The sequence below is a fragment of the Seriola dumerili genome, unplaced genomic scaffold (assembly GCF_002260705.1).
Source record: "Seriola dumerili isolate Sdu_G_001 unplaced genomic scaffold, Sdu_1.0 BDQW01001892.1, whole genome shotgun sequence".
Lineage (NCBI taxonomy): Eukaryota > Metazoa > Chordata > Actinopteri > Carangiformes > Carangidae > Seriola > Seriola dumerili.
In genome coordinates this window covers 348,845-361,236 of record NW_019176147.1, presented here as the reverse complement: position 1 = coordinate 361,236, position 12,392 = coordinate 348,845, and the positions used below count along the sequence as shown (strand labels likewise).

Here is a 12,392-nt window from a genome sequence, read left to right as displayed (position 1 = left end):
GTAACAAAACCATCATCAACGCACCTATAACGAGTTATAATAGGTTAAGTATTAATTAAATTATCTTTCAATTAATTGTGTACTAACTAACAATAATAAAAGTATTGATGAATCAGTATGTCTCTCAAGAGAACTGCCTCTTAATGTGGAAATTTTAGGCCAAGATAGTAAACGTAGCTCAAATTAAAAATCCATGTCTTGTGTCAATCTTATTCTAACTGGCAGCCTGATGAAAGTAAGAATCATTAAAATGTGTTTGTTGTTGTTATTTTGTGTAGTTTAGTCAAAAAGCCAAACACGCTCGTAATAATGAATTTTATTTTGAAATCTGTGAGCGGAAGTGTGATCTTACATCCTGTCTGGTTTGACACAGGCTGCTCAGTGTGTGTGTGTTTGTCTGTGTGAGAGAGAGTGTGTGTGTGTGTGAACTCGGCTTCCTGCTGCTGCTCGGTGTCCGCACACCGTCCGTCTCGTCAGTGTTGATCGGCTCGCCATGGCGGAAGGACGCAGAGAACAGCCGCCCCATCCCCTCTTCTCCATACCACCGGCCAGCAAGCGACCCTGCCTGCGCCCTGCTCCCCGAGGTCCCGGCCCGGGGCCCGGCCACGGCAGCGGGTTGCACAGCTCCCGGTACCGTTCCCCGGAGTCCCTTCTGGACTGCGCCGCGAAGGCAGTAGCGGAAAAGTGGGCCTTCGAGAGAGTGGAGGAGCGCTTCGAGCGGATCCCGGAGCCCGTCCAGCGCCGCATCGTCTACTGGTCTTTTCCCCGCAACGAAAAGGAAATATGCATGTACTCTTCGTTTCAGTGCCGAGTCGCCGGCGAGGAGGGTCCGTCGGCGGCTACCGGCGGCGCTGGGGGCGCTGGGTCCGGAGCTACGACCGCCGGTGGCGGCGGCGGTGGTGGTGGGGGATCTACAGCCGTTACAACGGCTACCGCGGGGGCAGCCGGAGCGGTGGGCACGGGAGACGGACTGCCATTCCGCCGCGGTATCAGGCTGCTAGAGACCGGCTGTGTGGAAAACGTTTTACAAGTCGGTAAGTGGAATATTTCAGTTTCACCGAGGCTTTTCTCTCTCTTTTTTCTTTTTTTTTTTGGCACAAACACTGGACAGTTTTTCGAGTCTCGCCGCCGCTGCTGGATCTAATGGGGGATGATTGATGGAAGTTTTCCCCGCTATCGTGGAAAGTATGCAAAGCGTCTGTTTTCGGCGCACATTAAACCACACATGTTTCTGCGTGTGTTTTCAGTCGAGTTGGCTCGTGGGGAAACATTTTCTGTCGAGTTTCGAGCTTTTTGTCTTTTTATATCCCGCTTCTCCGCAAAAAAAAAAAAAGGGGAAGCGAGTACACGGTCGGCTGCTAGCTTAGCCAGCTGCTGTTTAAAAATTAAAGGGCTTCCTATTGTGGCTTTTCATTACTCCGTAGCTCTGGCTACTGCATCGGGTTTACCTTCACGTTGAAGCCCCGGCTCTCTGTGTGTTGAAGGAGGAGGGAGGAAGAGGAGGAGGGGGGGGGGGTATAAGGAGGAGAAGCCGTGTTTCGGGCAATTATCAGCACCTCTCTCCCTCCGTGGGGCTCCTGGTCGACGGCCGGAGCTGGCTGGAGCCGTAACCCCGGCAGAAAGGCAGGGGAGGCGCGGAGGAGGAGGGCTTGACAGACGCGGATACAAAAGACCCAGCGTTACAGCGTCGGGGCTTTATTGTTGTTATTATTATTTTTGTTTGTTTGAGCGAAAAGTCGTTTTTACTCAACTCACCGTCGGTTGAGGGTGGCTTAGGCGAGGAACAAAGGCGGTTATTGGGTCTCTTATTATGATTAATCCAACGTTAATCCGAAAAAATCCCCCACAGCTTTTTGTTTATTTGCTGCTGCTGCTGGTCGGACCGGACAAAAGAGCGCAGTCGCTATAAGAACGTGGAAAACACACGTCGGGAGTGTGTGTGTGTGTTGTTGTTTTATTGTTTTATTATTAAACCTAGCGCCATAGTAGCTGTGTATAACGTTAAATGTCTAGTATTATTATTAGCAGTAGTTCGTTTTGCCCGCAGCCTCTCAGTCGCTTGCAGCACAAAAGGCTTCCAGTTGAAATGATCGATAAGCGTCTCGCATTTCCAGCGCTGCAGAGAGGCTGTTTCCAAACAAAGGGCCATTCCGCAAAGCTCCTTCTCCACTCACTCTCATTAGTTTCATACCCCCCCCCCAGCTCCACACGGCCGCGAAATGAGCCCAGACATCAGGGAAATTGATGAAATGAAACCGATGGATAGTCAAAAAAAAAGAAGAAAAGAAAACAACAACAACAAAAAAACAGCCTTTTATGGTTCGGGAGGATTTTTCTAAAGCCATATGGTGTGAGAGTCACTGGAGCTTGTCTGGGGTTTCATGTTGCTCCAATCTATCTTGGGGGGGGGGGCTGCAAACTGTGGCTGCGTTTCTCTGTGTGACTGCTGTATCTAATTGCATCTCATAAATGCTCATCGATTCCACCCCATAACTAAATGAAATTGGAGACTTATGAATATGAAAGTGAGATTCGTTGCAGTCTGGCGTGATAACTTTTTTGCAAGTTTGAGTCTGCAGCAGAGAGTTGGTGCATAAGAGCAACGTGCAGCCAGGCGAGTCTAAAAAGTCAAACTTGTTTTTGACTTTACTTGTTTACTGTTTACGGCCTCAAGGACTTACGTTTGTAAAACTAACTACTTTTACCACTTCCTGTCATTACAAACACTTTACACCTTTACCTCTGGTAGTCTGTAAATGCTGCTGTGTGCATCCACAGAGCTCCATTTGAAACAGTTAGAAAGTCTCTTGCAGTGTTGAATGTGCAATTTGTGATCTAAGAAGCTATAGGTATAAGCTTCAGTTGAAATTTTAATGGTATAAAACAACATACACCCAATAAGCAAGTACTTCCAGTCTTACCTGCCTCACCGGCAAATCGTTTCCAATCTCCCCCAAGGTCAGTCATAGCAGGCAAGGCACATGGTTTTATTTATCTGTCAACAAAACACAAGACGGGCTGAATAGCTGTGTGACATCAAGATAAGATTTGGCTTATTTTTCACTTTGTGGACCATGGGAACCGGTTTCTTGTGGAAGGTTTGCTCACTGACTTATCAAGAGAACAATTGTTTTGTTTCTTTAATGTTTTTTTCAGAGCTGGATTCAGAGAGGTTGGGCACCGGAGCATGCTCATACACAAAGCACTCATTAAGGATCGTGTTTCACACCTGTAAAGATTGCTCTCACCTGACATGGCACAACATAATCACCACTTAAAGCAGCGGCAGTACTTGTTTTTTTAAGGAAAGCGAGATGGACGTGCCTCGTGAACTCTGTACGAGGAACTTGCTGGGGAGCGATTGGGAATGAGACCAGGCTGCGTGCTGACACATGCACGCTGATGATGCATGGTTTAAAATATGGCATCTCGGTGGAATTAAAACTTGCATTAAACTTTCGAACCATAGATACACATGCTAACTGTTTATATAGGCTGCGTGTTACATTTATGCACCAAAAGTAAACAACCATTTTTTTTTGTTGTTATTGCTGGTTTTATCATCTTTGTATTTAGTTTATTTTGCTTGTAGTTAAGGCAGAGTCATGGTCTGTCTGCATCAGCCTCAGGTGGAGGTGCCGTGTTGTTGTTATGCAGCTCTCGTCTCTCTTTGTGACTTTAAAGGAGCTGAAACAGCAGTTTTCCTCTGGCATCCTCAAAGGTTTATAGATATCTGCCAAATATGGGCAAATCAGGCAAATCAAGGATTCCCCTCACATCTGATTTAATGAAAAGACAAAGTTACACAACCATGATGCAGCAGAGGGCCGGAGACGCCGAAGCGGTGAGCTCACGAGCTAGGCTATCAGGAGGATATAGTATTATTACTCACAGCTTCCAGAAGTCCAGCAGGAGCTCCTGTTCCTGTAAACTCACACTCGTCTTTAGACTTGGTTTTCTTCTTCCTGTCCTGGGCTCTGAGGATCGGGGTGCCTAGAGCCAGATCTGGAATTGCTCTTGTTTTTTCAAGCAATTACTAATGGGATCTGGTGCTAGGGAGTTAGGAGGAGGAGGAGGAGGAGGAGGAGGAGGAGAGGAGGAGGAGGAGGAGGAGGAGGAGGAGTTGTGTGTGTGATCTGCTTTTTGGTGCCCGGGTCACAGAAAGTTTAAGACCAGACTAGGAGTGTGTCAGAAGAGGAGGACAACTGTTGCCGGCTGTTGTCACAAAAGTTTAAAACAACACAAAATCAAATGTTTCTTCTTTCTTTTTTTCTTCACAGTTGCATAATTTTCACATCGTCTTTAAAAACAAGAAAATACGGATCAACGCTGGATGTGGTTTTTTCACTGTTGAGCAATAACAAAAAACAGAGTCGTTTTGGTAGAAACTGATGATATTTACCATCACAGACGTGCTTGTGTGTGTGTGTGTGTCAGCAGTTACAGGATGAGTTGACTGCAGTTCTCTCAGATGCCCCCCCCCCCCAAAGGCCGTGTCTGTCGGCCTCTTTTAATAGTCATACTGAGGGACTGAAGGGACGTGAGCTCATCAACGACTCATCGGCCCATGTGTTCATAATAATCTGCTCCTCGCTCCAAGTCATAATTAGAATAATCAAAGCTAAGCGTGCTTGTATTTGTAAACCCCCAACCCCCCCACCCCCACCCACCCCTTCGTACACACCACATACACACACACTCACACACACACGTGCGTGCAGTCAGAAGCCCCTTCGCCAGAGCCTTATGAAGTCCTCAGAGAGCGGGAGGAAGGGATATAAGAAGAGGGAGGGAAGAGAGAGGGGGGGGGNTGATGATGCATGGTTTAAAATATGGCATCTCGGTGGAATTAAAACTTGCATTAAACTTTCGAACCATAGATACACATGCTAACTGTTTATATAGGCTGCGTGTTACATTTATGCACCAAAAGTAAACAACCATTTTTTTTTGTTGTTATTGCTGGTTTTATCATCTTTGTATTTAGTTTATTTTGCTTGTAGTTAAGGCAGAGTCATGGTCTGTCTGCATCAGCCTCAGGTGGAGGTGCCGTGTTGTTGTTATGCAGCTCTCGTCTCTCTTTGTGACTTTAAAGGAGCTGAAACAGCAGTTTTCCTCTGGCATCCTCAAAGGTTTATAGATATCTGCCAAATATGGGCAAATCAGGCAAATCAAGGATTCCCCTCACATCTGATTTAATGAAAAGACAAAGTTACACAACCATGATGCAGCAGAGGGCCGGAGACGCCGAAGCGGTGAGCTCACGAGCTAGGCTATCAGGAGGATATAGTATTATTACTCACAGCTTCCAGAAGTCCAGCAGGAGCTCCTGTTCCTGTAAACTCACACTCGTCTTTAGACTTGGTTTTCTTCTTCCTGTCCTGGGCTCTGAGGATCGGGGTGCCTAGAGCCAGATCTGGAATTGCTCTTGTTTTTTCAAGCAATTACTAATGGGATCTGGTGCTAGGGAGTTAGGAGGAGGAGGAGGAGGAGGAGGAGGAGGAGTTGTGTGTGTGATCTGCTTTTTGGTGCCCGGGTCACAGAAAGTTTAAGACCAGACTAGGAGTGTGTCAGAAGAGGAGGACAACTGTTGCCGGCTGTTGTCACAAAAGTTTAAAACAACACAAAATCAAATGTTTCTTCTTTCTTTTTTTCTTCACAGTTGCTTAATTTTCACATCGTCTTTAAAAACAAGAAAATACGGATCAACGCTGGATGTGGTTTTTTCACTGTTGAGCAATAACAAAAAACAGAGTCGTTTTGGTAGAAACTGATGATATTTACCATCACAGACGTGCTTGTGTGTGTGTGTGTGTCAGCAGTTACAGGATGAGTTGACTGCAGTTCTCTCAGATGCCCCCCCCCCCCAAAGGCCGTGTCTGTCGGCCTCTTTTAATAGTCATACTGAGGGACTGAAGGGACGTGAGCTCATCAACGACTCATCGGCCCATGTGTTCATAATAATCTGCTCCTCGCTCCAAGTCATAATTAGAATAATCAAAGCTAAGCGTGCTTGTATTTGTAAACCCCCAACCCCCCCACCCCCACCCACCCCTTCGTACACACCACATACACACACACTCACACACACACGTGCGTGCAGTCAGAAGCCCCTTCGCCAGAGCCTTATGAAGTCCTCAGAGAGCGGGAGGAAGGGATATAAGAAGAGGGAGGGAAGAGAGAGGGGGGGGGTTCTTTAGCTTTGAGTCAAGCTTTGGGATTATTGGGTCATGCTTTGTTACCCAGCTGTAGAAAAACCCCTTGTTCACAGAAAGGGGTGTGTGGGAGGGATCTGTGTGTGTGTGTGTGTGTGTGTGTGTGTTCAAGGCCCTGTCTCGGCGACGTTACATAAAGCTGTAATGGGTCCCTGACGTCTTTTGAAGCACCTGTGACAAAGCGAGGCAGCAAAGTTGAACGGGATTAAAGTGTATGGGACAGTCAGTCAGTGGCGGGAAACGCTGTGGGGGGGGGTTGTTCCTGAAATGTGCAAAAGCTCCTAAAACTGGTCCTTTAATCAGGACTTTATGTTACTGAGTGAAAAAAGCAAAGGGCCACAAGTTGGAATCAAGTTTTATGTTTCTTTTCCAACATTTTTCTGTGATCAGATAAAAAAAAAGTTCTTGTACGTGTTCTTTGTGTTTGATAATATGTAAGATTTAATCATTTTATCCTCTTTTGTTAAATTCAAACAGAAAAAAGAAAAAAAAAACAAGTTTATATTTTTCAAAATAAAGTTTTACAAAGTCACTTTTGCACTCGTTTCCAGCAATTTCAAGCCACATTCAGCGCTGTGGTTAATTAACGTGAAGTGTCTAATAGAGAATAACATACTGTTTAAACGGTGAAGATGGTTTCCCTTGTAAATGACAGGGTCAGAACAAGGCAATCGGAAGATCTCCAACCACATCATTTACCAGAGCTGCAACTAACGACTGATTCATTATTGATTAATCTGTCGACTATTAATGAATCATTCAGTTTATAAAATGTGGAAGAAAATAGAAATCACACGTTCCCAGAGCCCAAGGTAACATCTTTAATTTGCTTGTTTTTGTTCCCTCCAACCAACAGTTCAAAGCAGTTAAGTTATTAAGTATGATTTTTGCTGTGTGTGTGTGTGTGTGTGTGTGTGTGTCAGTCAGTGGTTAGTCTTGCCAGTATTTCCTCAGATGTAATTTCCTGGCAGAATGGCTGCAGGGTTCCTTGTTGTGGAAAAGCGGGTCCTCTGGTGTAATCTGCTCTTGCGTTTGCCGGAGAGCGTTGCGATGAAAGACAGAAGGAGGTGGTGAGCTCATCCTCACTTGCCTCATCTCCCATCTTTCCCCTGACTCCACTCCCAGGACCGAGTCCACCGGCACCGCTCGCTTCTCATCTGTCGCTCCACGTCTCCTCTGCTGTCTTTACTTCTCCTTTGTTTTCTTTCTTCATCTGCTTTTCGCTCAGTCATCAACCTATATATGTAACCTCTAATTTTTCACACACACACACACACACACACACACACACACACACACACACACACACACACACACACACCCACACCCTGCAACTAATGTCAGTAAGAGATGACTCGCTCTTTAGTCATATTCTGTCTGTAGGCTCCTCGATAGTGGCTGCTGGTTGAGGAAGTGTTAGTGGTTTTGACAGGACGACGGGGAGGTGGGGGGTTGGGGGGGTGGGGGGGGGGGGGGGGGGCAGGCAGGCCGGCGGCGCCGTTTGTTCCGCTCCCTGGTTCCTGTATTCACACCTTCACACTGCGTCTGTGCTGGATGTGGACTCTTGTTCTTCTGGGTAACGGTGAATAACTTCGCAGAAGTCAGACCCCCATATGACTGAGCTAACGGTGTAGCGTAGGAGGGAACACACATGTGTTTTTGCTGTTTTACACCGTTTGCTCTTTGGTCCAGTCTGTGGGCTGGAAACTTCAAATTCCTCCTTGTTTCAGTCTCTTCTTAAAGTTCATTGTTTTGCTTTTGCAGCTCGCAACTTTGCTGTAAACCAACTGCAGCACCAAACAGCAGTTAGCAACTCACCTGGTGAACACAGTGGAGCATTTAGCAGCTGAACGTCCAGATGTTTCCATCAGGAGTCGGTAGAAAGCAAAAAAAGAGTGTGAACGTACATTTATCATTTATTTATGGAGAGAAACAGAAGGAGGAAAAAGTTTCTCTGTATCTGCTGAATGTGCAGCGTTAGCTAACACGTTAGCCAACAGCTTCCTGCGCTGCCCTCAAATGGTTAAAAATGTCGTTTGTGCGGCTTTAAATTTCTTTTTGTGGCACTTTTGCTTCTTATTCACATGAATGTTGTAATTTTACTTCACATACGTTACATTATCATTTATCCTGTTAATGTTTATTAGTGTAATTTAATTCTTGTCTTCTTGTTTTTGTTTTAAAGCACTAAGTAACTTTCTTTAGTAAAGTGCTTCATGAAAAAGTTATTATTATTTAAATGCTCATCATCGCTTTCACATGAAGAAATGGTACACTGTCAACTTTTAAGTGCTTTAACCTTCACTACAGTGGTAATTGTAGCTGGATGCCTGAGCATTAATTCAAAAATGCACGTTTTTTTTTTCCCCCCTCCTCTTTAAGTGCATTTGTTCTTGAATATCTATTTATCCATGTATATTCACAGCCGAGCCCATTCTGAGCCGCAGCTTTAGCCACTTAGCACACACAGGCATTCACACACACACACACACACACTCACAAAGTCTGTCCTCAACCCTTCCCCGGCGCACACAGACACAGACAGACAATATTTAATCAGTGTAATTAATTCCATGCCCGCCACACTTGAAAAGAGAAAATCGGTAAAACAAATCGTCCCCGCTCTCTTATTAGCTCTCGGAGAGGCTCGTGAAAGATGAGGCCATTAGGAAGATGCTCTGTTGTTGGATTCATCAAAGGGAGCGGCACCTGTACACATGCATGAGAGAGAGAGAGAGAGAGAGAGGGAGGAGTGATTATATAAAATCATTAATCAGAGGTTGTTGTTAAAGGAGTGCTTCCTCCACCAGACAGCGAGGCCGCCGTCTGCACGTCACATGTGAGAGACACAAAAGGCGACATGGAAGAGGAATAGGAAAGAGCTGATCCACAGCTTCTGCTCTTGTTTCCTTCTCGTCCGGCGCCGTGGTCGTCCTCGGGGTTTTTCTGTCGACACCCGGTTTCTGATGTACTCGGTCAAGTCCCGCGCCGCTCACGCTGGTCACACATGATCCGTGGTCAAGACGGCTCATCAAAACCAGCAACCAACAAGAAGTGAAAGTTAGTAAATGCACTAAAGACGACAACAACAAACCCCCCCCAACAAAACATAGTGTGAATGTAACCCTGATGCATCCTCATGCTTTGCTACCAACCTTATTACTCTTTAGTTTTAATGAATACGTCTCTGCGGCGGCCGCCATTGTGTTTCGTCTTTATCTCCGTTTGTTTCCTCATACCTGCTGCTTTTAGAAACACGGTGGCTTCCCAGTTGTTGGCGGCGATGGCTCAGGCTTGGAGAGGGCGTGTGCCGGCAGCAGCTATGTCAGTACAGAGGTTTGTATATGTAATAGGCCTCAAATTAAATTCTTAACTGGAACGGTGGAACGGCGTGCGTCACCTTCTCCAATCACAGTCACTTTTTCATAACTTCACTTAAGGGAACAACCCGTCCAGGTGCGAGAAACAAAAGCTGGATTTTAACATCTCCCTCTTCGTATAATAACTCGAACGCTCTCCTCCATTAGCGCCACTTTTGAACAATTACTGTGTCTCGCCTCTCTCTCTCTGTGCGAGCTTTCAGGCCCGCCTGCGAGGTTTGGCCTTTCTCTAACGTCTATAAACACACGGCTGGATGACACTTGTTTCACACAGCCTCCTTTTTTTTTTATTTTAATCCATTTATTCTGTTTTCAGCTGAAGTTAAGTTTTGACGTACACAGCGTCACCGCTTTAGTTTTAGAAGAGCAGATGGAAAAGTTTTCTAGATATTATCAGCGTTTCGTTGAAGCAGAAACCAAAAAGAAAAAAAGCACAAAAACATCAGCATTTAAACTGATGAAAAAGTAGGTGGAAGAATTAAAGCCAAAGAGCTTCTCACAACGCTCACGTCTTTATAGACGGCGTCTATCTTTCTTCTCGCTTCTTCCAGCATTGTTTTCATTCTTTCCCCCGTGCGTCTCCCTCATGTGCTTTCTGTTTAAACCTGGCCTCAGGTGTTTCAGACACTGATTTCCAGCCATGCTGTTTCTACTCTGGACCTGTTTGCAGTAGCCAGTCTTTCTTTACTGCTCGTACTGTTTGCTCAGCGCCGTCCCTCAACAACAGCCCATTTTCTTGTGTATGAAAGAATGAAAAAAGACAAGAGCAAACATTTTTTTGTGTCCTGTTTTCATAGCTCCCTGTCCTGTGAGTTGGTGCGCATGTTTTCCTCCACCTTTACTGCCGTTACCGTGGGTGGAGGGTTTACAATTTATCAGCCGAGATCAATCGTGGCCTTGTCCTTTTTTTAGCTTTTGAAGCAGACAACCTGTTGTATTCAGTTATTGCACTGTTCCACACCTGTCTTTTATTGGCTTTCTCTGTGTGTGTGTGTGTGTGTGTGTGTGTGTGTGTGTGTGTGTGTGTGTGTGTGGGAGTGCCTGTTCTCCATGGTTGTTGTACACATTTGGCCCCTGTCTGCATCTCGGAGTGAGGCCGGACTTGAAAGAGAAATCAGACCGGACTATTATGTCCTTGTTTGGTTGTAATTGCCTAACAAATGTTGGGGCAGAAAGGAGAGAAATGGACAGACATGAAGGAGAAAGGTGGCGGTGGCGGTGGCGGTGGCGGGGGGGGGGGGGTAGTTATTTGAAATGCAAAACAGACCCAAATCAAACTCTTGTCTTATGATCACGTTGTGTTAGCCTCATAAGCACCACGGCTCTCTGTGCAACCTCTTCATGTAATATAATCTCATAACCCACACAAGATTAAGTGACGTATTTCCATAAAAATAAAAAGCGAGCCCCGGGGCCTGGAACAGGAGGGGAAATCCAGGATGACTTCAGTGGGGGAGGAAAGCAGTGACAGGTAGCATTGTTTTACGGGGGGGGGGGGGGTGGGACTTTTTGTAGACGATGTGATTCTTTAGGTGGATTTGGACATGGACCGACCGTAAGACGGTTTCACGAGCCGCACGACGGATGAAGAAGTTGACTTGAACTTGAAGAAGCAGCGTTTTCTTTCCACCTCAGACTAAAACTTCCCACAAATCCCCTCTCCTTCCTTTTTAACAGCATAACCCCGTTCATCTCTGTGGTGCTATTGATTACTTTACTCGTTGACCAGACAAGGCCGCAGAGAAAAGCCCAGCAGGTGTTAGCTTGCAGTACATGTCAAAACCTCTGCAGAAAAATGACTTTTATTCACTAAATTGGAGAGGCCGTCACTCTCTTGGAATATTCGGCCGAAATGAGCACAATGCCACTTAAAATACCAGCTCCACGCATGAGAGAGTGCAAGAGAATAAATTTCCCATGGCATGTTAAATACCTGGAGTGTAGAATGCACCGTTCCTATTACAACTCATGGATAATCTTTTTTTCTTTTTGTGCGTAGCCAGTCTTTCTTTACTGCTCGTACTGTTTGCTCAGCGCCGTCCCTCAACAACAGCCCATTTTCTTGTGTATGAAAGAATGAAAAAGACAAGAGCAAACATTTTTTGTGTCCTGTTTTATAGCTCCCTGTCCTGTGAGTTGGTGCGCATGTTTTCCTCCACCTTTACTGCCGTTACCGTGGGTGGAGGGTTTACAATTTATCAGCCGAGATCAATCGTGGCCTTGTCCTTTTTTAGCTTTTGAAGCAGACAACCTGTTGTATTCAGTTATTGCACTGTTCCACACCTGTCTCTTTTATTGGCTTTCTCTGTGTGTGTGTGTGTGTGTGTGTGTGTGTGTGTGTGTGTGTGTGTGTGTGTGGGAGTGCCTGTTCTCCCATGGTTGTTGTACACATTTGGCCCTGTCTGCATCTCGGAGTGAGCCGGACTTGAAAGAGAAATCAGACCGGACTATTATGTCCTTGTTTGGTTGTAATTGCCTAACAAATGTTGGGGCAGAAAGGAGAGAAATGGACAGACATGAAGGAGAAAGGGCGGTGGCGGTGGCGGGGGGGGTAGTTATTTGAAATGCAAAACAGACCCAAATCAAACTCTGTCTTATGATTCGATTGTGTTAGCCTCATAAGCACCACGGCTCTCTGTGCAACCTCTTCATGTAATATAATCATAACCCACACAAGATTATAAGTGACGTATTTCCATAAAAATAAAAAGCGAGCCCCGGGGCCTGGAACAGGAGGGGAAATCCAGGATGACTTCAGTGGGGAGGAAAGCAGTGACAGGTAGCATTGTTTTACGGT

General features: G+C 45.7%; 1 protein-coding gene across 1 annotated transcript in view; it reads left to right on the top strand.

Moving 5' to 3' along the window:
* The first annotated feature begins 425 nt into the window (after positions 1 to 425).
* The window catches only part of zswim5 (zinc finger SWIM-type containing 5), a 67,014-nt gene continuing 55,047 nt past the window's right edge, over positions 426 to 12,392 (top strand). The window contains exon 1 of the mRNA XM_022768922.1: positions 426 to 1,034. Within this exon, the coding sequence (XP_022624643.1) occupies positions 494 to 1,034 (541 nt within the window). The 5' untranslated portion in view covers positions 426 to 493. The remainder of the gene's footprint in view (positions 1,035 to 12,392) is intronic.